The sequence below is a fragment of the Andrographis paniculata genome, unplaced genomic scaffold (assembly GCF_009805555.1).
Source record: "Andrographis paniculata isolate CXL003 unplaced genomic scaffold, ASM980555v1 Contig74END, whole genome shotgun sequence".
Classification (NCBI taxonomy): Eukaryota; Viridiplantae; Streptophyta; class Magnoliopsida; order Lamiales; family Acanthaceae; genus Andrographis; species Andrographis paniculata.
Window position 1 is genome coordinate 657,491 of NW_026137611.1, and position 20,605 is coordinate 678,095.

At 33.3% G+C, this 20,605-nt stretch overlaps 3 protein-coding genes across 5 annotated transcripts; 2 read left to right on the forward strand and 1 right to left on the reverse strand.

Moving 5' to 3' along the window:
- Positions 1-1,003: 1,003 nt before the first annotated feature.
- Positions 1,004-6,206, reverse strand: LOC127265859 (uncharacterized). The gene is made up of 13 exons (XM_051295875.1): positions 6,022-6,206; positions 5,869-5,922; positions 5,748-5,766; positions 5,602-5,657; positions 5,486-5,513; positions 5,347-5,408; positions 4,708-4,807; positions 4,555-4,611; positions 4,291-4,436; positions 4,015-4,195; positions 3,143-3,233; positions 1,576-1,877; positions 1,004-1,477 (listed from the first exon to the last, which is right to left on the reverse strand). Exons 1-13 carry the CDS (start codon positions 6,204-6,206, stop codon positions 1,004-1,006), a joined length of 1,755 nt encoding a protein of 584 aa, XP_051151832.1.
- Positions 6,207-6,524: 318 nt separating this feature from the next.
- LOC127266193 (uncharacterized) lies at positions 6,525-9,955 on the forward strand. Its single transcript, XM_051296361.1, has 3 exons — positions 6,525-6,864; positions 6,997-7,118; positions 9,295-9,955. Exons 1-3 carry the CDS (start codon positions 6,606-6,608, stop codon positions 9,457-9,459), a joined length of 546 nt encoding a protein of 181 aa, XP_051152318.1. The 5' UTR covers positions 6,525-6,605; the 3' UTR covers positions 9,460-9,955.
- Positions 9,956-10,687: 732 nt separating this feature from the next.
- LOC127266075 (D-2-hydroxyglutarate dehydrogenase, mitochondrial) lies at positions 10,688-20,130 on the forward strand. 3 transcript variants are annotated; one of them, XM_051296188.1, is made up of 16 exons: positions 10,688-10,749; positions 11,054-11,261; positions 11,571-11,929; positions 12,585-12,686; positions 13,569-13,616; positions 14,080-14,150; positions 15,188-15,306; positions 16,190-16,285; positions 16,370-16,479; positions 17,530-17,610; positions 17,970-18,070; positions 18,298-18,406; positions 18,686-18,791; positions 19,046-19,131; positions 19,214-19,339; positions 19,884-20,130. In XM_051296188.1, the coding sequence occupies exons 2-16, from the start codon at positions 11,165-11,167 to the stop codon at positions 19,980-19,982; spliced, it is 1,710 nt and encodes a 569-aa protein (XP_051152145.1). In that variant the 5' UTR covers positions 10,688-10,749; positions 11,054-11,164; the 3' UTR covers positions 19,983-20,130. The 3 variants fall into 3 exon arrangements, with proteins under 3 accessions (XP_051152145.1, XP_051152144.1, XP_051152146.1); XM_051296187.1 differs by lacking the exon at positions 10,688-10,749 and adding an exon at positions 10,792-10,827; XM_051296189.1 differs by lacking the exon at positions 10,688-10,749 and adding an exon at positions 10,807-10,816.
- The last annotated feature ends 475 nt before the right edge of the window (positions 20,131-20,605 follow it).

Genomic DNA, 20,605 nt, shown 5'->3' on the forward strand with positions numbered 1-20,605 from the left:
GGAGTAATATTTTATAGATAATAGTACAATAACAAAATAAAAACATAAAGTCATGATTAAACTCATTTACATTTTAATGACATTATTCGTAATATTATGTAAAATATAAGAGTATTTTTTTTTATTAAAATAATACTTTACTAAAAAAAAATTTATACATTTGAATTGGACAAACAAAATGACAGTGATTATACATTAATCGGACGAAGAAAATATTATTTTCTAGATGTAGTTTATGTTGAATACTTGTACTTCCAAATATCACCATCACATACCATTTTATCATCATAACATACCATTTTTTAACCTATGATATACCACTTGGGGCAAAATCCAACTTCTATAATTATAATAATAAATAAATATACAAATAATTAAAAATAATATAGTATTTTCAATTAATTATATATTTGTATTATTGAAATTACCTAACATTATATATTTTTATTATAGAAAAAAATTCAAAGTTTTTATAATATCGATTACATCCAATAAAATTTTAATAAATTTCAAGAGAGAACCGTGACAATTTAATAAAAATTTCAAAATACATATAAATATATCAATAAATTTAATAATTAATTTAGACAATATCTAATGCCTCAATTAACAGTAACAGATGGCAAGTATTGTTTTTTTTCCTTTTTAAGTAATTAACAAAACTGTAATTTGATAAATCTATTATTGCATTCCATCAATCGTATCCAAATTCATACGTCATAGTAAGAAGTTTTACAAAATCTGAGTCAAAGTCTAGTAAATCGACCATTTCTGATCAGTATATTCATTGGAAGCCTACGATATTGACATGCATCACGACTAAATTTTCATATCATTTTTGTCAATCTCTTAATCCTACATTAAAGATCATTTTTGTATTCCCTTTGAAGTCGTGTATATAAACATCTTCTTGATTATCTCATTTCTTCAACTTGTTTCTCAATTAAGTTACGAATGGCCGAATCAGTTTTGAGTAATTTGGTACTTATTATCCTTGTAGCACTTATCGGTACACATTCAGTTTCTCAATCTGCATATGTCCTTCAAGACGAGCCCATTGATAAAGAAGTTTTCCAGCTACAGCAATGGCCATCGGCACAACTCTTGATGGAGCCACTGAGAGTAGTGCCTCGCGGGCCAGATCCGAAGCATAACCAGCAAACGCCTCCACTTGAGCTATCCTTGAATAAGCAATTAAGAGTGGTGCCTCGTGGGTCAGATCCTGGGCATAACCAGCAACCATCTCCGTTCTAATTATCCTTACCAGAACAGTTGAAAGTGGTGCCTCGTGGGCCAGATCCTGGGCATAACTAACAACCACCTCCGCTCGAACTATCATTGAATGAGCAATTAAGAGTGGTGCCTCGCGGGCCGGATCCTGGGCATAACCAGCAACCACCTCTGTTCGAATTATCCTTACCAGAACAGTTGAGAGTGGGGCCTCGTGGGCCAGATCCTGGGCATAACCAGCAACCACCTTCGCTCGAACTATCATTGAATGAGCAATTAAGAGTGGTGCCTCGTGGGCCGAATCTGGGCATAACCAGCAACTACCTCCATTCGAACTATCTTTACCAGAACAGTTGAGAGTGGTGCCTCGTGGGCCAGATCCTGGGCATAACCAGCAACCACTTCCGCTCGAACTATCATTGAATGAGCAATTAAGAGTGGTGCCTCGTGGGCCGGATCCTGGGCATAACCAATAACCACCTCCGTTCGAACTATCCTTACCAGAACAGTTGAGAGTGGTGCTTCGTAGACCAGATCCTGGGCATAACCAGCAATCACCTCCGCTTGAACTATCCTTAATAGAACAGTTGAGAGTGGTTCCTCGAGGACCTGATCCTGGACATAACCAACAACCACCTCCACTTGAACTATCATTGAACGAGCAATTAAGAGTGGTGCTTCGTGGGCTAGATCCTGGGCATAATCAGCAACCGCCCCCACTTAAAAAATACTCGATGGAGGTCTCCGGCGGCTTAGATCCCAAATAAGTGACAACGTTGTGGCTCTCAATGTTGCAATGAGAGTTGAGAATTTACTACAAAAGGCTCATTCACAGTGAGAAAAAGACTCCTCATCCTATCTATGAATGTTATTTTTGTTATAATAAATGATTGGTTAAGAAAATAAAATGTCCAATTTGATTGTTGCACTTAAAGTCTTGCTTTTTGTTTATGCATTGGTCATGTCTATTGATTTAATTTTAAGTCGGTAATATATTAAGATGAAAAATAAAGTGGAAGGGTCAACATCTCATTAAAATAATTTTTACAAACTATAATTTTTATAAACCGCCTTTACGGCTAACATCAATAATTTGGTAAACAATAAGAATATATATATTTTTTCATAAATTGTGTCGGATTCGTGTTGATCTGTATGTATAATTGAATCGAAATTCTTAACTTAAACCCAAGTATTTTGTATCACTTTGTTGTGTTAGTTTTTCTCAATCCTACTTCTAATGGAAGAAAAATGGCTTGAGTAAAAAAAAAAAAAAAGAAGTTAGATCAATCACGAATGATTAATTATTCGAATTTACAATTGTCATTGTTGGAGTACTATATAGTTATTGATCTTAATAGGTTTATAAAGGAGATGAATGTGTAACTACTTATGCATATTTATTTCAATGCAAGTTTAATATTTTCAATATCTATGAACTATCGATTCAGTACAGATAAAAATGACATAAATAAAAGTATGTGTTGTTTATGTTGTGCAAGAGTATATTGTGTGCTGAAATTAACTGTTACATGTAATGTGTGAAACTATATCATATGTTGTATCAATATTGTGTAATAGTTGTCGACTATCTAACATTACAACTCAATATTCTAGTAGTGGCAATATATAACAAATCTAGGATCTAAACAAAAAATAAAAGCCATGATAATAAGATGGAGGTAGTTAAACTTCGAAATATTAGATAAAATATATTAAACTATCGTATTCTTAATAATATAACAAATATACCCCATAAATTTCTCCTATCTCCCTCATGAAATCTTATGAGAAACTATCAAAAGAAAATTTATTATATCCATTCAGTTATTCAGTAGTTGTACTACAATTTTGTTCGTCAATTTGCTTACTACAACAGGTATTCACCAGATTAGTTATAGATGAAGCTCACTTGATGGCATCTGGTGGCCCTCAGGTGCCAAAAATTGCATGGCTTGTTGATCTGCTACTGTAAGGGCTTCCGGCGCACCCTCCATTACGCCCTGCAAATATTGTTTATTCGACAGACATTCTTTCAGCAAATTGTGTCGATAGTGTAAAAATTATTTGTAAGTTCGAAGATCACAATATCCTGGCATGTATACGACAATCGATGACTTAATGAAAATGTTGATTTTATGAGGATGAAGCATGTTGCGATGATCGTGATCATGTTTTATTGTTTGTATGCCGAAATCTTAGGATGGATTATGGATTACATCATTAGGAGATAAAAAAAACAAGGCAACATTGTATATTTGTCGTTAGTAAACCTATTGTAGAAGAGGGAAGTGGATCCCATACTGATTGGATCAAATCAACATATATAATAAAGAAAGACAATAAATATTATACTATCTTCGTCCAGAGTTAATTATGTCACTTTGTTTTTGGTACGGAGACTACTAAATAATAATATATTAATGTAAAAATTAGTTAGGTAAAAAGAAAATGGAAGTACTACAGAAAATTTATTAGAGGATTGATAGAAGTGATTTGATAAGTAAAAAAAAAAAAATAGTGACAAATTGATTATTATTTGTTAAAGTATAACTAATAAAATTATAGGTAAATAAAATTGTTTATTATAAACGAAGAGAGTATATAACGTTACATATTTATAATATAACATATATTTCTACGTAACATAAAATATACTTCTATTTAACATAGCAATACGTTGTGGTATGTAAAAACACATCTTGTTTACATGTTGATTGGGTCAAATCAAGTGTGTATAAGAAATAAGTTACCGAAGACAAGAATTTAGAAATTTCTGATCACCTTGACAAAGGAAATTGAGCTTTCAGATTGTAGCAAAGAGGTATAGTAATCCTTTGGCGGGTAGAATTGTTGAAAGGCATCGATGTTAGGGTTGTCGTTTTGGCATCCTTCCGCGATTTGTTTATTCTCATTTCCACTTGTATGGGACATGGAGTCATAAATTGTTGGTGATGCATGCTCCCTGAAATAAATTTTTAGATCAAACCAAAACTTTGTGGTTATTTCCAAATTTTAAGGAACCATATACTGATAGAAAAAGAGGAAAGATGTCCAAACCTTATAGTTCCAGAACATGCATCAGATCCAAAATTCAAGTGATCCACATTGTTTAACTCAATCCCATTATCGTCTTCAGTCTCAAGTAAGGGTTGTTCTTCTTGTGCTTGTGCATCAGTAATGTACTGGACCACTGTGTTTATTTGCTTTCAAGAACACATAAAATCATAGCATACATCGATTAAATCAGACAGTGGAAACTGAATTAATGCAAATTAAAGAATATAGAGATCCTTTTGTTGTTGCTGTTGTTGTTATAGTTACCTGTATGGTGTCTTGATAGCTTGATTGCTGCTGATCCACTTTACTTGAAAGAATTCTCTGGAAGTTCCATTTTGTAGAGAAAAACTTATAAAATGAATGAATTGGAAGAATGAATTAAACTAATATTCCATGAATCTTGATTTCTGTCTTTACCTTACTTTGGGTGACGCGGCGCAAAGCCTCCACGAGTCGCATTTCACACCAATCGAAATCTTCTAATGTTGTAATCTTGTCGAAGTCCGGCTCAAAAATCCTTCGAGATAACAAACAAAAATAATAAGATATGAAGTGCTTTTTCTTTATTCAATATGATTGTTTAACAACTCACAAGCGATTGTAAAAATATACTTTTTCATACAAAAATCACATCTAATAATTCTTTCACTCAAGAACAAAAATACAAACACAAAGACGAACAACTACTGTGTTTGTTGTTACGTAATTGATATTAAAGCATGTATCAGTTGTTGATCCGGTCAACTCAACACCATGATTTGACCGGATCAGCATATGTTATAGAAATGACCAACATATATTTATACATATCTCAACATACTTATAATATTATATAAATTATATTATAACTCAGCATATGCTATTTTATAATATAGCAAGATATCTATAAATATATATTGATCACTCTATAGCATATATTGATTCGGTCAAATTAGCGAAATGATCGGCGGAAGAGCACAGGATCTGCGGCCTTGATATTAATATTTGTTGATGTACAAAAAGGGTGTAGTTTGATGGATTTTGGCAAATCAAAATATGGCCAAGTTGGATTTTTACCTGAGCTGTTCTTCACCCTTCTCCAGTTGATTTTGCAACTCATGGATCTCTTTTTGTATCTCCTGAAAATATTAAGGAAATGAATTAATAACACGTGAAAATTGTGTATGTTCTATGGACTATAAAATAATTTACATACCTCAGTATCAGAACCTGGAGTTGCAGGACTAATCCAGACAAAAAGAAATCATTAACATTATTGTAAGATGAAATAAAATCAAGAGATAGAACCAAATTTAACAAGAAAGTTTTTACCTTTGCACAGCAACATCCTTTTCATTTTTTATCTTTATCAAAGTGTTCATAATTTGCTGCATAAATCAACAACAACCAAATGGCATCTGTCATCACATCTAGAGAAATAAAGAAAGACAAATGAAAGCTAATGTTTAGAAACTTACATCTCTATTTGGGACAAGTCTGTATTCATCGAAACAGCAACGAAAGTGTAAGAGCAGAATGAACATAATCAACAAATTAAAATTCACATTAAGAAATGTAGTAAGAACCAAGAAACTTTACCCTCCCCTATCCCGATCAGAGAGATTAAGATATCGATAAATCACATCCTCAATTCTGACAAAATTCGAAGAACAACAAATAATCCATTAACCCTAATAAATATAACTAAATAAAATCGATACATTTCCATGCACTGCAAGAATAAACAATTACCTTTTCCTACCAGAAAAATGGCTGAGCCGACCCGACGGAGAGAGCATGATTAACGTTAAATCGATGTCGCAGAGAACAGCTATTTCGTAAGCTTTTTTTATCAGACCATATCGTCGTTTCGAGAATGTAACCTGACGATTTGTAGTGTTCTCGATTTTCTTAATCGGAAGCTTACTTCTCCCCATTGTTAATGTAATTCTTTTTGTCTGAACCTTTTAGCTTTCTACTGTTGATGGCAATAGGGGAAATGATCGAATGAGAATGAAAATATATATTGTTTGGGAGTGACAAGCTTGAGGTGGTAATGGTTTGATATTACGAGATTCACTCCTACTTTTCCATGTGGTGACGCATGAAGTGTCGACACGTGTATTTCATATTTTTTTTAAAAACAATTAAAATTTATTTTAAAACAAAATATCATAATTTCATAACAGTTATATCATAATGGGCTGATAAATGGGCCTGGTTTATATTATCAGTAATAAGTGAATAAACCAAACCGCCCAACCCAACGAAGCGTCGTCGTTTTGGTTCTCTCCTCTTCCTTCCATCGCTCTTCCGAGGGATCACAGCGCCGCGCCATGGTTTTCGGAGCGTTGAGATCCTTAATCCGACCCGCATCCAGGTTCCGTTTACCCGCATCTCATTTCCCTGCTCCGGCTGCAACCTTCTCCGCCGCCTCCACATCGCCAGAGCTCCGCCGCGTCTCCGCCCCCCTAAGTCGCAACCTTCCCTGGTTTCCTCCGTGTAATGCCTTCCACAGCCTTACGGATTCCAGGTACCCGAAGCGTAGACCTAGCGACAAGCCTCGCCGGAAAAGAGCCAGCTTGAGACCACCAGGTTTCCAAATTGTTCGAATTATTGCAGTTTCCTGATACCTGCATTTTTTTTGTTGGTGCTAATATGTATTCTGAGATAAAATTAGTGGAAGATATTTAGTTCTGAGTATTTTTCGTGTGGAAAAATCATTAGGACCGTATGCCTGGGTGAAATACGTGCCTGGGGAGCCTATACTTCCTAACCAACCAAACGAAGGGAGCGTGAAGAGAAGGAATGAGAAGAAGAGGATCAAGCAGCATCGTGCATTTATAATGGTATGATCTGTTCTATTGACTGTTTGGAATTGACACATTTTATTCTCTAATGTTCTCTGTGAATATATTTAGTTGATGGTTCTTAGGATATATATAAATTTGAATTTGAGACAATCGAAACTCTTTATGAAATACATTGGTAAAGAGGTGTGCATTTTATGGTTCTGACTTTGATTGGATGTTTTCATACATAGAAATCTTCTGTATGTCTGCTACATCACATCCACTGTAGTATTATATGTGCTTTGTTGTCCACGTCTTATTTCTCCAAGATGGATATAATTGAGAGTCATAACAAACAGATTTATTCTGGGATTTAGTTGATGTTATCCAGAGTGTGATTGCATCGATCATGAAGTATGGCTTTTAATTGTGGACTTAATGGAAATTCAAAACATTTTAGTAAAAGGCACATCCCATGGCACCTATATCTTCTGTTTCCCTTCTCCGGCTTCTTTTCTGCTTTTGCTTCTGCTCTGCCCCTTCTGCTCTCTATTGTTTCCACTCTCTCCTCCTGTCGCTTGCCCCCACAAGCCTTTTGACTCCCAAACCACTTATCAGTCCGGATCAACTACCATACATATGAGGATAGGTCAGCCTTCTGAGCCCTAATTTTTTTCAATGTTGGGGTTTTAAAATATAAAATTCTTTGTTATCTTATTAGATATTAGTTACAGTAATATATATTTATATACTTTGTTTAACGATGATTTTTTTGTAATTTGGTTTCATTTAAGACTACTGTGGATTTTGATATGTTTTTAATATTGAGATTCTTAAGTGATTATTTTGGTTTGTTGAAAGTGTGTTATTTTGTTTACTTATATATATACATATATGTGTGTTAATTATATATCAATAATTACAGTGCATAGCTTGCCATGTGAGTGCTGTGCTCCATTGCATGGAACATGCTCTGCTGTGTGCTATGTACAACAACTATTCAGGGCATGTTCCTTTGTGTTCTGGGGTGTCCACCGTGTTTTGGATTGTTATGGAAATTATACAAATACTGAATTGAAATAGGTTTTGATGTGATATTTTTAATAGAAAATAGGCATTTCATGTGATATTTTAATAGAACATATGTTTTTGATGTAATATGTAAAATAAAATTAAGTATTTTATGTAATGGTTTTCATAAAAAATAGGTGTTTGATATGATATTTTGAATGGAAAATATGTTTCTGATCTAATATTTTATGTAAAATTATGTATTTTATGTGATATTTCATAGGCATTTAAAAAAAAAAAATAGAAATTATTGTAGCCCGCACAGTGCAAAAGCAGGTTTGATACTGAAAAGAAACTAATTCTTTTACTATTTTACTGGAGCAGCTGCCAGGTTATGTGAGGTCCAAAATTGTTTACATCTTACATCGAATTTTTTATGGCATGGTTATTATCAGGCAATCTAGGAATCACATTATGTTGTTCTGTTGCTAAATTGTATAATGAACAGACATGATAAGTCAACTGAGGCTGCCAAGATAGTTCGTTTAGTACTTAAAATGAACTCTTTCCTTCAGAGTTATGGCTAATATTTGACTGAAGTTCGATTTCTGCTGTGATTGTTCTAAGTTATTTGTAACTTCCCATTTATATAGTAGCCTAATAAGCATGAAGAAAGTTTAATTGCTACCAGCCTACTGAACTTGTAGCTACTCCTTTTAATTCTGAAAAAATAAATAAATAAATAAATAAATATTATTTTGATACATAAACAAGGTCATTCAAAATTTTGTAATATTGATATGTGCTCCAAAGTTGTTTTAATCTGTGACTGATTGAGGTTGTTGTTGCAGATAGCTTGTCCGTATTTGTTAGAACTCCTAGTGATACAATTATTTCTTGGATGAAATTAGTCCCCGACAAACTATTGGCTTTATTGTTTCTTGATTTCTCCAGTGGAGAACTTTTATGAGCTTCAACTGTAATGTCGGAATTTTAGAATCTGGATACCTATCTTTTGCAGATTTTCTTCTTGCTGTTGTTACCTTATTCAGTTAATATCCCTCAGTTTGGATGCCAATTTAATCATATCAATGCCCTTGATTATGCTTTGCCCTGCTGTTTTATTAGAGAAATCATATGTGCTAATCTGTTTTTTAAGCAGCCAAGCCGTTCACTAATGTATGTTTATCTCTGTGCTAAGAAATATGTTGTCCTTGTGTAGTCTGAGAAGAGAAAGCGAAAAGCTGAGATGCAAGAAGCCAAAAGAAAGAAACTCATGAAAAGGGTCGAGCGGAAGATGGCTCAAGTTGCTCGTGAAAAAGCCTGGCAAGAGAGATTAGTTGAGCTGAAACGGATTGAAGAGGAGAAGAAAGCTGCCATGGCTTGATTTCTCGACTCCGAATTGGCCATTAAAGGTTCTTTTAAGTTGTTAATGGAAATGAAACTTTTGCTGTTAATGTGCAAATGGCCTCCACGAACTCTAGCTCATTATGCTCTTTTAGCATCCAAGTTTTTTAATGGGTGAAATTTGAACAGCCCCATTATGTGTCGTGTATGGTTTTGACTTAAGAACAATTTATCTAATAAGAATAGGGAGTGAAATGTGAGTTTAATTTGTTTTAGAAATATGCATTAACTGGTGGAAAGTGATTGAAGACATTGGCGGGAATCATGACAGCATCCAAAGGGATAAAAGTGTGATCCAAAAATGATGCACTTACTAGCAACACCAGTGACTCTATATTTGTAATTTCGATAGCTTTTACAACGGCTTCATAGTAGATGGCGTTAGAAGAGACACAATGTCGTGCAGTCGAGGCCCCCATCGGGCTAAATTTTCTTCGTTCTCTCCCTTTCTTCAAATCAAGTTATTCGGTGCTGTATTTCTCTCTTCTTTTCAACTATTCTCTCTGCTGCATGTTGTCGGGTGAATTTTTGTGAAAAGATTTTGTTTTATATTTTCAATTGTTATCGCAGGTAGTTGGAGGAATTCGTTCAAATGAATTTTTGTGAAAGTTGTTATCGCCGGCAAGAATTTGTGAAGATGGCATAAATAATTTTGGTTGGGACATTTGGATAAAGAAGACCTAGTCAAGAGGAATGAAAATTTTTCAGTTTCCTAACAACTTGTTAAAGAGGATGAGTGAGGATTAAAAGAACTATTGGATCATTTTTTTGTCTATCTTTTATTTTGTCTTAAAAATAGCATTGCCAAAAAAAAATAAAAAAAACTACAACGGTTATATGTGCATATTTTCATTAAATTTATAATATGATACATATATCGAGTTGTTTATACTGTATTATTTTTTATGATTTAAAGTTTTTAAGGTTAAATTTGTACCGATGCATTGGACCCAAGTTGATACGTATACAATGGGATCAAATATATGAAGTAATTAACCTAAAATTTTTCTCAACTCTCAAAAAGGCCCAACATTTTATTGGATTCTAGGCCCATATTACATGAGACAAGTATGGGCCTAACTACAAGGCCCAAACTTTGGTTTAAACAATCTTGTACTAATTACGTGCTGGGTATAAAGGATTTACCTGCGGTAAAAAAAGAATCTACCTTTGATTGGGCATTTACTACCTGGGAAGAACATGGTGGCGCATTTTAATCGTGGTTAGTCGAGTTTACTTGCCATGTCACCTGTTGGATTGCTTTAATCATGTATATATACTATATGTGAAAATTTTCGTAAAATCTGATTCGATGATAGCATTAGCCATTAGCATCGGTACATTTGAAGTAGTGTCTCTGTGTAGTAAGAATTACTGATGCTGTGATTTGATTAATCTTGGAATGTTTAATGAGTTACTGATGCTGTGATTTGATTAATCTCGGAATGTTTAATGAGTTACTGATGCTGTGATTTGATTAATCTTGGAGTGTTTAATGAGTTACTGATGTTGTATGTATATTGGGTAAATTTAGGGTAGCATTACTTACCTGGAATTTATGAATAAATGGGCAGATCCCGGCGCTGTTTTGGTCACCAAGAATCAGCAAACTCTCCGCACATATCCACCTTAATCAGTGTCGATTACACCCATCAATCTGCCGGTTTGATGCAATTGGATTAACAATGAAGAATTTTCAGGGAGCTTATCGTCTGTGGAAGCACTCTTTTGATCATCCGACGAACCGTAGATTATTATTCAACTTTCGATCATCCTTTTCGGGTACGCGGAATTCACATTTGAAAATGTATTCTGTAGTATGAACATAATGGAAGCGAAGATAATCACTTTCTTGAATTATTTCCGCTTTCTTATCTTTGAGGGTTGATATGCTCTGGTACTTCGATTTTTAGGTATAATTTAGTTCTAGCTCTAGCAAACAGATATAGTCATTCACCATTTTAGGTGCTTTTGTTAGTTATTTATGGCTATAAGTAAGAAAAATCACAAGTGTGGGGGTATGCCTCTTGCATAACACTTTCAGAATCAGCTTTATCTTGTTGGTTATCAGTTTTCTTTTGTTCTTGACAGGTCTTACTAATAACCTTACTCGAATGAGTGGGAGAAATGCTTTTTACCACAATCAAATTGTTCCTGAGTGTAATTCATTTTTAAGAAGTTATGGCCGTGGTCTTGTAGCTGCTTTCTGCAAATACGAGAACAATTGTTTCCAAATCCATTACAGAAATTTGACTTCAATGGCATCAACGCCCACAAGAAACAAGTCCTTTTCTGTGATTAATTCTGATGATATAAACTACTTTAAGAATATTTTGGGAGACAAGGGTGTGGCTCAGGAAGAGGAGAAGCTGGAAGATGCGAACATGGACTGGATGCGGAAATACAAAGGCTCAAGTAAGCTAATGCTACAGCCTAGAAGCACACAGGAGGTTTGTGCTTTCTTTTGGCTCATTAACTACCTTTTTATATTGAATTGTCTTCGACAGTTTATGTTTTTATTTAGAAGTTCCCAAGGCTTTGAGCTTTTGGGAAATAGATGATGGCATAATTTCATGAATCACCCTGACCCTTTCTATGGATTTCCATTCTTCTAATTATTTCATCTTTGATGCTAGCCTTTATATATCTGGTTTAGCAGTATTGAATCTTCTAATTCATGTTTTTTGTTTTTTGGTTTTGGAGAAGTGTAACTTTTTCATTATTTAGAGTAAGGGGAGCTTTAAACTGAAGCCTAAAAACTCTTAATTCAAATACTAGTAAGGATTATTAGTTGCACTGTAAATTCAATGGTACCAGAGTGTGAGGTATCTGGCTGAACTTGAGTAATTGGGATTCATAATCCTTATCTTTGTTTTCTCATAGAAGAGATTATTATGATTCCAAAAGCATTATTGGTTATGTTTGAGTCCAAGATCTTAGTTCACATATTACTGAAAAAGAACTTATGTTACTTATTCTGATGAGTAGAGGAGTATGTTGAATGGCTCCGCTTCTAGCCCTCTGTGTTTCCTTGACATCATCATAGGAGGCCCTTCATTGTTCATTTAATTTTGGCTGCTATAATTTTGTAATCATTCATTGTAGGTTTCTCAGATCCTTGAGTACTGTAACTCTAGATACCTGGCTGTTGTACCCCAAGGTGGAAATACAGGTCTTGTGGGAGGAAGCGTACCTGTCTTTGATGAGGTATGCTTGTAGCAATTCATTTCTGACACTTAGTGTCCAATCAAGAGGTATTGGATTCTCTATTGCAGCTTAAGGTAAAGATCTTTTTAGGTTTTATATCCCAAGAAAGTCTTCACTTGTTTCTATAATTTTAATTTGTTCAATTTACTATGATAATAAATAGCTTTGTTTAATTGATAGATTTCTTTTAATTTTAATATTTATGTATGACAATGATATTATGTGGATAGGGTGTAGAGTGATGGTTAGCTTTTACAACCACAAAAAAAAAAATAATAATAAATAAATATATAAAAATAACACAATGGAACACACATTTGCATTGAGGGTAAATATTGAATTATTGATTTTACTTTCCTGGCAAAATACAGTAGTTAAAGTTATTTGGGGGTTTAGAATTGTGTTTGTAAATTTGTTGGCGAAATGTTGATCAAATGAAGTTTACATTCAGACCAACAGTCCCTGTGGTTTGATATATGTTTTGGATTTCTTTATTTAAATTTATTATTAGATGTCTTCTATTAGATATTTAGATGATTTCAAATTTATTTATTAGCTTAAGCTAACTTTTGAGGATACTTGAGCTTGAGTCATCAATGTTCATGCAACTTTTGGTTTCTTAGTCTTATAGATTCTCTTGGTGTGAGAATACTCGAGCTTGAGTCATCAATGTGCATGCAACTTTTGTTTTCTTTCTCTCATAGATTCTCATGGTGTGAGGATACATATTTAATTGTTATCCCTCATTATTACTTGCCAAAGGCATGGAATGAACATTTTATTTTGTCATTAAATTTTGAAGTTTAAGAATATTTCAATGCTCTCATGTTTGAAGTTTGAACTTATGTATCTACTTCTCTCGTGATAACTATTCCATTTCAGGTAATTGTCAACATGAGTGCAATGAATAACATCCTTTCCTTCGATAAGGTAATAGTTGATGCCGTAGTTATACTATCTTTATGCCAAATCTTTTGTTATTCTTTCTTATTAGGATGCTCCAAAATTCTACATCATTTCTTTGTTTATAAAGTTTTACTTTTTGATTCCTCTATATAAAATTTTATTAATGTACATAAAATTCCAAACAAATATTAAAGTCAAAATAGACCCTTGACTATCTAAATTGTACAATCTAAGAAATCGTGCATACAAAAACTAGCAAAAGTTATGGGATGGGGAAGCACTATTCTGTACTTAATCGTCTGATATTAAATGTCAGCCTTTTTTCGCCAGTAAATCTTTTTTTTTTTTTACATGCTACATAGCTTTTTATCCCTTGCATTTGTATAATTGGAAAACTAAGTGTCATGCTTGTATTCCAAAATACAATGTTTTTTTAATTATCATTGACTAATTGCAACTGAAGTAGTTAGCTTTTTATTGTTGTTAGGTTAGCGGTGTACTAGTATGCGAAGCAGGATGCATTTTGGAAAATTTGATGTCTTTTCTGGATAATGAAGGGTAATATTTTTTTATATGTGATACGGTTTTGAGATGTTTCCTCTTAGCCACATCATAAATTATTTTTCAATGGTATCCGTGCTGTTACAACTTGTTCTATGTAATTTCTCCCATGTTTCTGAGTATAATAAAAAACCTTTACATTCTTTTGTGAGGCACATACAAGTTACTAATATCTGAAACCATTATTGCTTGAAATGATTCTATTGCAATATCCTAAGAGGTTAAAATCTTAATAAAATGATTACACCAAAATAAAAAAGAAATATAAGAATTTCTATCTATCCTTTTTTTTAATTGATCGGTGAGGAAGTTTTGGCATAGCTGGGATTCGATAGTTGCATCAGGTTTGGCTGTGGTTGCCTGTGGCAATCACAAATGGGTGGTTGGTTGGTGCGGCAGCAGCAAGATGCTCACAGCCTCACCAACATAGCGCCAAACACCCTAGCAATTTTCTTGCTTGGCACCTCAATCGGTTCCTTAGGCTGCCCAGAAACAATCTGGAAGACATAGATACAAATAAATTGGACTATTGTCACAAAGGAAAATCTTATTGAAGGAAATTAAACAGTAGGAAATAAATCAAAGAATTTCTTACAAGGATATCTTTCCCTTTCCAAGTCTAATAGCTGATTCAAATTTCAGAAAACTTATCCCCTAGACACTATCTATAACAGTCTCATTAACCTTAAGGGCCTTAACCCACTCTTCTTAGCCATATTACTATTATTTTTCCTTATAATATGTTGGTTTTTAATCTGAAACAAAATTTATTTGTGATAGCAATGATGTTCTGATAATTCCACTGGGAAAACCATTAACAGGTTGAATAGTAGTCTTAACGAACAGCAGTGATCTAGTTGGTTCAGTGATTTGTGGACTTAAGATCATACCTGATTCATATGTTGTTAAACGCCAAAACTTAAGCAACAAGAGGTTGTCTGGCGTTTGGGCACCAATTAGTAATGGCTTAGTATTTTGTGGTCCTGTTTGTTTGTATCTAGTTTCCCATAAGTTATTTTGTTTTGGCCTTCCAGATTTATTATGCCACTGGATTTGGGTGCTAAAGGAAGTTGCCAAATTGGGGGAAATGTTTCAACTAATGCTGGTGGCTTGCGCCTTGTCCGGTATGGTTCTCTCCATGGCAGTGTTCTTGGTGAGTCATTTTTCTTTCCTTTCAATTTTCACCCCTTGTTTTACTATACCCTTGGTGTATGTCTCTTTCCATGTGGTATTATGGCCTGTTAGTGTTATGTTTTCAATGCTCTTACTTCACTGTGGATTGTCCTCCTGTATATCGTGCATACCACATCTGATTTTTCATACTTCAAAGAATTCAGTTACCCTTGAAACTTGTTCAACAAATAAAAAATTTAACAGCATCCCTTCAAGTCCACAAAAAATATAAATAAATATGAAAGTACGACTATCTATGTTTTTTTAGAATGCTTAGGCCCTGTTTTCTTTTAGAGTTTATTTATTTATTTTTCTTAGTTTCTTGACTAAGCTCTTCCCACAAAATATCAAGCTCAGTACTTCATAGATTTTTAATGTTTTTTATTATTATTATTTTTCTATTGTATTGAATTTGTTATTCCATGAGCTGCGTTTTGGCCAATTTTTATATGCTGAATCCTTTGATATTATATTTGAATTTGTCAAATGTGAGACAAAAATCATTTGTAATTAGTAAGGTGCCTTCTACACAAATCCAGCAGGTGAAATTGGGTTTGGAATTAGGAATTAGGAATTAGGAGCTAGAAGTGTTTTCAACGTTTATCTAATTTTAGTTGATGTTGATTTCAAGTAGTGATCTCTAAATCTTGGCACTACTCTTCATCTATTTTTCTTTATTCTGTTTGTCTGCACCTAAATCATTTTAATTCATGTAAAACATATATCTCTAAGTTATTGCCTGAAAAGCTTTCCATACAATTTGAAGCACTTCTCTACCATGGAAGATTCTAGTCTTGTGCCCTTTCTTAACAGGAGACTTAACTGACGATTGCATGATATTTTCTGTCCATGTGAAATTGAAGGTCTTGAAGCTGTTTTAGCGAATGGTACTGTGCTTGACATGCTTGGGACTTTGCGCAAAGACAACACTGGATATGACTTGAAGCATTTGTTTATTGGTGAATAAAATTATTGTTGATTTTCTTGTGTTATGATATACCAATCTTTCTTGTCTATACTGTATTATTTTCTGTGTTCCATAGGGAGTGAGGGATCTTTGGGAATCATAACAAAAGTCTCGATACTTACACCACCTAAGTTGTCATCAATAAATGTAGCCTTCCTAGCTTGTGAAGATTATACCAGCTGTCAGGTAATATTTGAGAAAAATTTTAAGTCATGTGAGAACTTTAGCATTTCTTCCACGATAGTTTATTTGGCTGTATCCATACTTGTAAACATTTACACTTTATAATTTAATGGTTATGGCTATTAGATACCATAGGATTCTGACCGTTGTTACAGGGTTGTTGATTCAAAGGTTCTTGAAGATTTTACTATTAAAAAATTGTATATATGTATATAATGAAATAGGTGTCTTCAAAAACCTTGTCAAAAATAAAAAAGAACACTTCGAATTATAAGTGTATAGGTTATGCTATATTTTAAACATAAAAAATATAATGAGTTAATGCAATTAAAGAAGAAAAGATAAGCGAACTAATTAAGCTAAGGATGATTTAATCTAGCTAAAAAGCATTAAAATATATGTACGAGTAAACATGCAAATTTATGAATCTATGGATGAAAGTGATAGAGATTGTGAGTTGATGTATATATATGTGTGTGTGTATGTGTGTGTGTAGATATTGGATAGAACAGTAGGGAAAGGATGAGGATACGTTGTTCTGTGGTCCAACGGAGTAGAAGTGTTATCGTTTTAATGCGACTTGAGAGAATGAAGTAAGCAAATATATATGTATAAAGGTGAGGTGAGGGAAGGAATGATTGTGATCACATTAGAGATTCGAGCAAGGATTCACTGGGTCAGTTGGTACTTGACCTTAAAGGGTATGTGGATGTCGGGAATTGCAACTATGTCATTACAAGCTAGTGATATTCTTGTCACCACTAAGTTATTATGAGCTAGTGATGTTCTTTCTTCTCATTGCCTATTTCTTGTGCTGCTTCTCTTTAGTCAAAACCAAATTCTGCTTACAAGATAGATGAGGTTGTGATCGATACTGTTGCTCCCTCATAAGTCATATCAGACCACCTAAACACCGTTTTTGATGCATGAAAAGGCATGGGTCAAAAATTGTTTGTCATACACCACAGTATTAGCTGTCTTAATAGGTTTGTTATAGAAGTACTCTTAATAAAATACAACTGACCTCATGAGCTTGTTTTCTGGTTATTCCAGAAACTCTTGTTTGAAGCGAGAAGGAAGCTAGGTGAAATTCTTTCTGCATTTGAATTTTTGGACATCAATGCTATGGATTTGGTGAGATACCTTTAGCTGATATAACACTTTGAATCTTCTCCTTCTTCTTTCTTTCTTTATTTCTTTATTTATTATTTTTTTAATTATTATTATTATTATTTAAACACAGTGTCAAAATTTGATAAATTTTGTATAATCTTCAAATGCATATATATCTCACCATATCATTCTTATATTTTCTCCTGACATGTTGAAAATATTTAATGTAGTAAACATGGCCTTAGGGAATCTGTTTCCAGAATTCAAATTTTAGTTGAATACAAAATTTTTTGTCTTTTTATATCATTATCCCTGTTCAAAATAACTTTTACTGGAATGTATTTTGATTCATAATCGTACTTGGTTGGGCTCTATGGCAGGTTCTAAAACATTTAGACGGGCTTCGCAATCCATTACCTTCGTCAAAACACAACTTTTATGTCCTGATTGAGACAACTGGCAGCATCCAATCTCATGACAAGTAATTTTATTTGTAATCACCATATGAATTAATCTTTCGAGTTAGAAAATGACTTGAATGGATAAACTTTTTCAAGGTTTGCAATCATGAACACAACACAAAGGACACTTTATGGGAGCTGATCTATTAATTCAATTCATCTTGCATGTGTACTTTTTGTCACCAGTGAACAATGTGTGTATATATATATGTATTTGATCTCCATTATTTCCACCTGCATTCACCAGTGAAAAGCTTGAAGCATTCCTCGTTCAGTCTGTCGAAAGTGGACTAGTAACTGATGGAGTTCTAGCACAAGACATAAATCAAGCATCAGCATTCTGGCAAATACGCGAGGTACTTAACTGTTCACATTGGTCCATTATAATCATTGTGGAGAGACCCAATTTCTAAGTACTTGATAATTTGTGCTGTACTGATCGATATGGAATTTGTGGGAATGAATGGTATGAAATTCAATACTCTAGCTTGCACTAAATTCTAAGTCAATGGATCTTAGAAAACCCTAGCTTAAAGTGTATGAATAGGATGATGTACTATGTTTAAACTTGATCAAGAATAGACTTTTGTCTGCACAGCTCTTTCTAAATCCTAATTTTGTTTACATGTTTACAGGGATTACCCGAAGCTTTGATGAAAGCAGGGGCTGTATATAAATATGACTTGTCTATTCCTCTAGAATGGATGTATGATCTTGTTGAAGAAATGAGAAATCGTCTTGGTAATTAAGTGATAGCACCATTGTTCTCTTTTTTTTTTTCTTTTTTTTTTTTTTTTTGATCGGGTATAGCACCATTAATCTTAATTTGCTGCACTGTTGCTCCTTGGCATTCTTGAAAATTTCATTTAAATTGTTTATCATAAAATTTGAGTGAATCTGTTTCTTCTGAAACCTCTAGTTTGATTTAGACAGCATATGCCTTTTCTGAAGCTTATCTTCTAACATTATTCATTCCTCAAATCGGATATATCCAGGCACGTCAGCAAATGTTGTAGCATATGGCCACCTTGGAGACAGCAACTTACACCTCAATATATCAACTCCACTATATGACAAGAATGTAATGGTCATCTCCTATTCCTTTCAATTTTTGAAATTTGTTCAATTTCAGATATTTTCAAAATGAATCTCATACACTTCAGGTGTTGTCCAAAATCGAACCTTTTGTCTACGATTGGACATCAAAGCATCGTGGAAGCATCAGTGCTGAGCATGGCCTTGGGTCGATGAAAGCAAATAAAATTCATTATAGCAAGTCGGCTGAAACTGTGAGTCTTCTGTGTCCGTTACATGTATTTAGCACATGGTCATCTTTCCTGTTTTTCCCTTCACTACTCATGTGGGCGTCTAGCGAGTAAAATCTCCAGTTCTTTTTTCGCAACTGATTTATTCTCATACATATAAAGTATAGGGTAACAACATAAAAGTTATGAATGGATAAAAATGGAAATAGAGATATCACGAATAGATGAGAAAACGAGATGACCAGATATATACAGAAGTGCTCGTACGTACAACGCATAGAAGATATACAGTCCTCAAAGTATAACCACTACTGCTAAGATTTTTGAGCAGATTGATAGTTGTGTGTTTAAAGAAATAATAGAATATAATCGATGTTGATTGACATTTTTGGAGGGACAATGTTTGTCATCATCGTCATCATCTTTCTAGCCTCAGGATTTTTTTCAGTTAAATTAATTGTTGGTGATTTTTTATTTTTGATTTGAATAGTAGTTTGAATGTGATATAATAAGAAGTAAAAAAATTAATTACTACGTGACGAGCCTTGTATGTTGGGTATATTTGCAGGTGGAATTAATGTGGTGTATCAAGAGGCTACTGGATCCCAAGGGAATACTGAATCCATATAAAGTATTGCCTACTTCACTCTCATCTTGGTCAAAGTGATGGATGCAAACTCTGTTTGTACTTCTGCTTTATTAATTCAAATCAACTTATAATGGTGTCCCTCTCTGTAACATTTCTTGTAATTTATGATTGAATTATACTCCTCTCTTCTATTCAGAAAAGTGTATTACTAAAAATAATTATTATATAATAAAAATATTTATAAATTAATATTAAAAGATAACTAAATAGTTTAATTAAAATTAAAAAATTATAAAATATAAAATTCTAAATGTAATTAAAATATATATATATATAAAGACAAAGGATGTGGAACGGAATAGGGACAAAGAGAGTATGATTTTTTATTTTGTAAATGTTACTTAACGATTGCTTTGTTATAAAACCACCCGTTATATGGCTATAAATAATTTAAATAAATAAAAATTATATCAGTCATTCAATTTATGGTGTGATATATATATGTTCACAAGGCAAATACAAAAACAATTAAAAAAAAAAAATCTACAATAACATAAATGATTTCCATATTTTTAAGTGGCATTATTTTTAATAAACATTAATAAAAAGAAATATAATATATATATTCTTATTCAAAACACAAAGTATTGTTTTTAATATGAGAGTTACAATTTTCATGAAAAAAAAAAAAAAAAATGAAT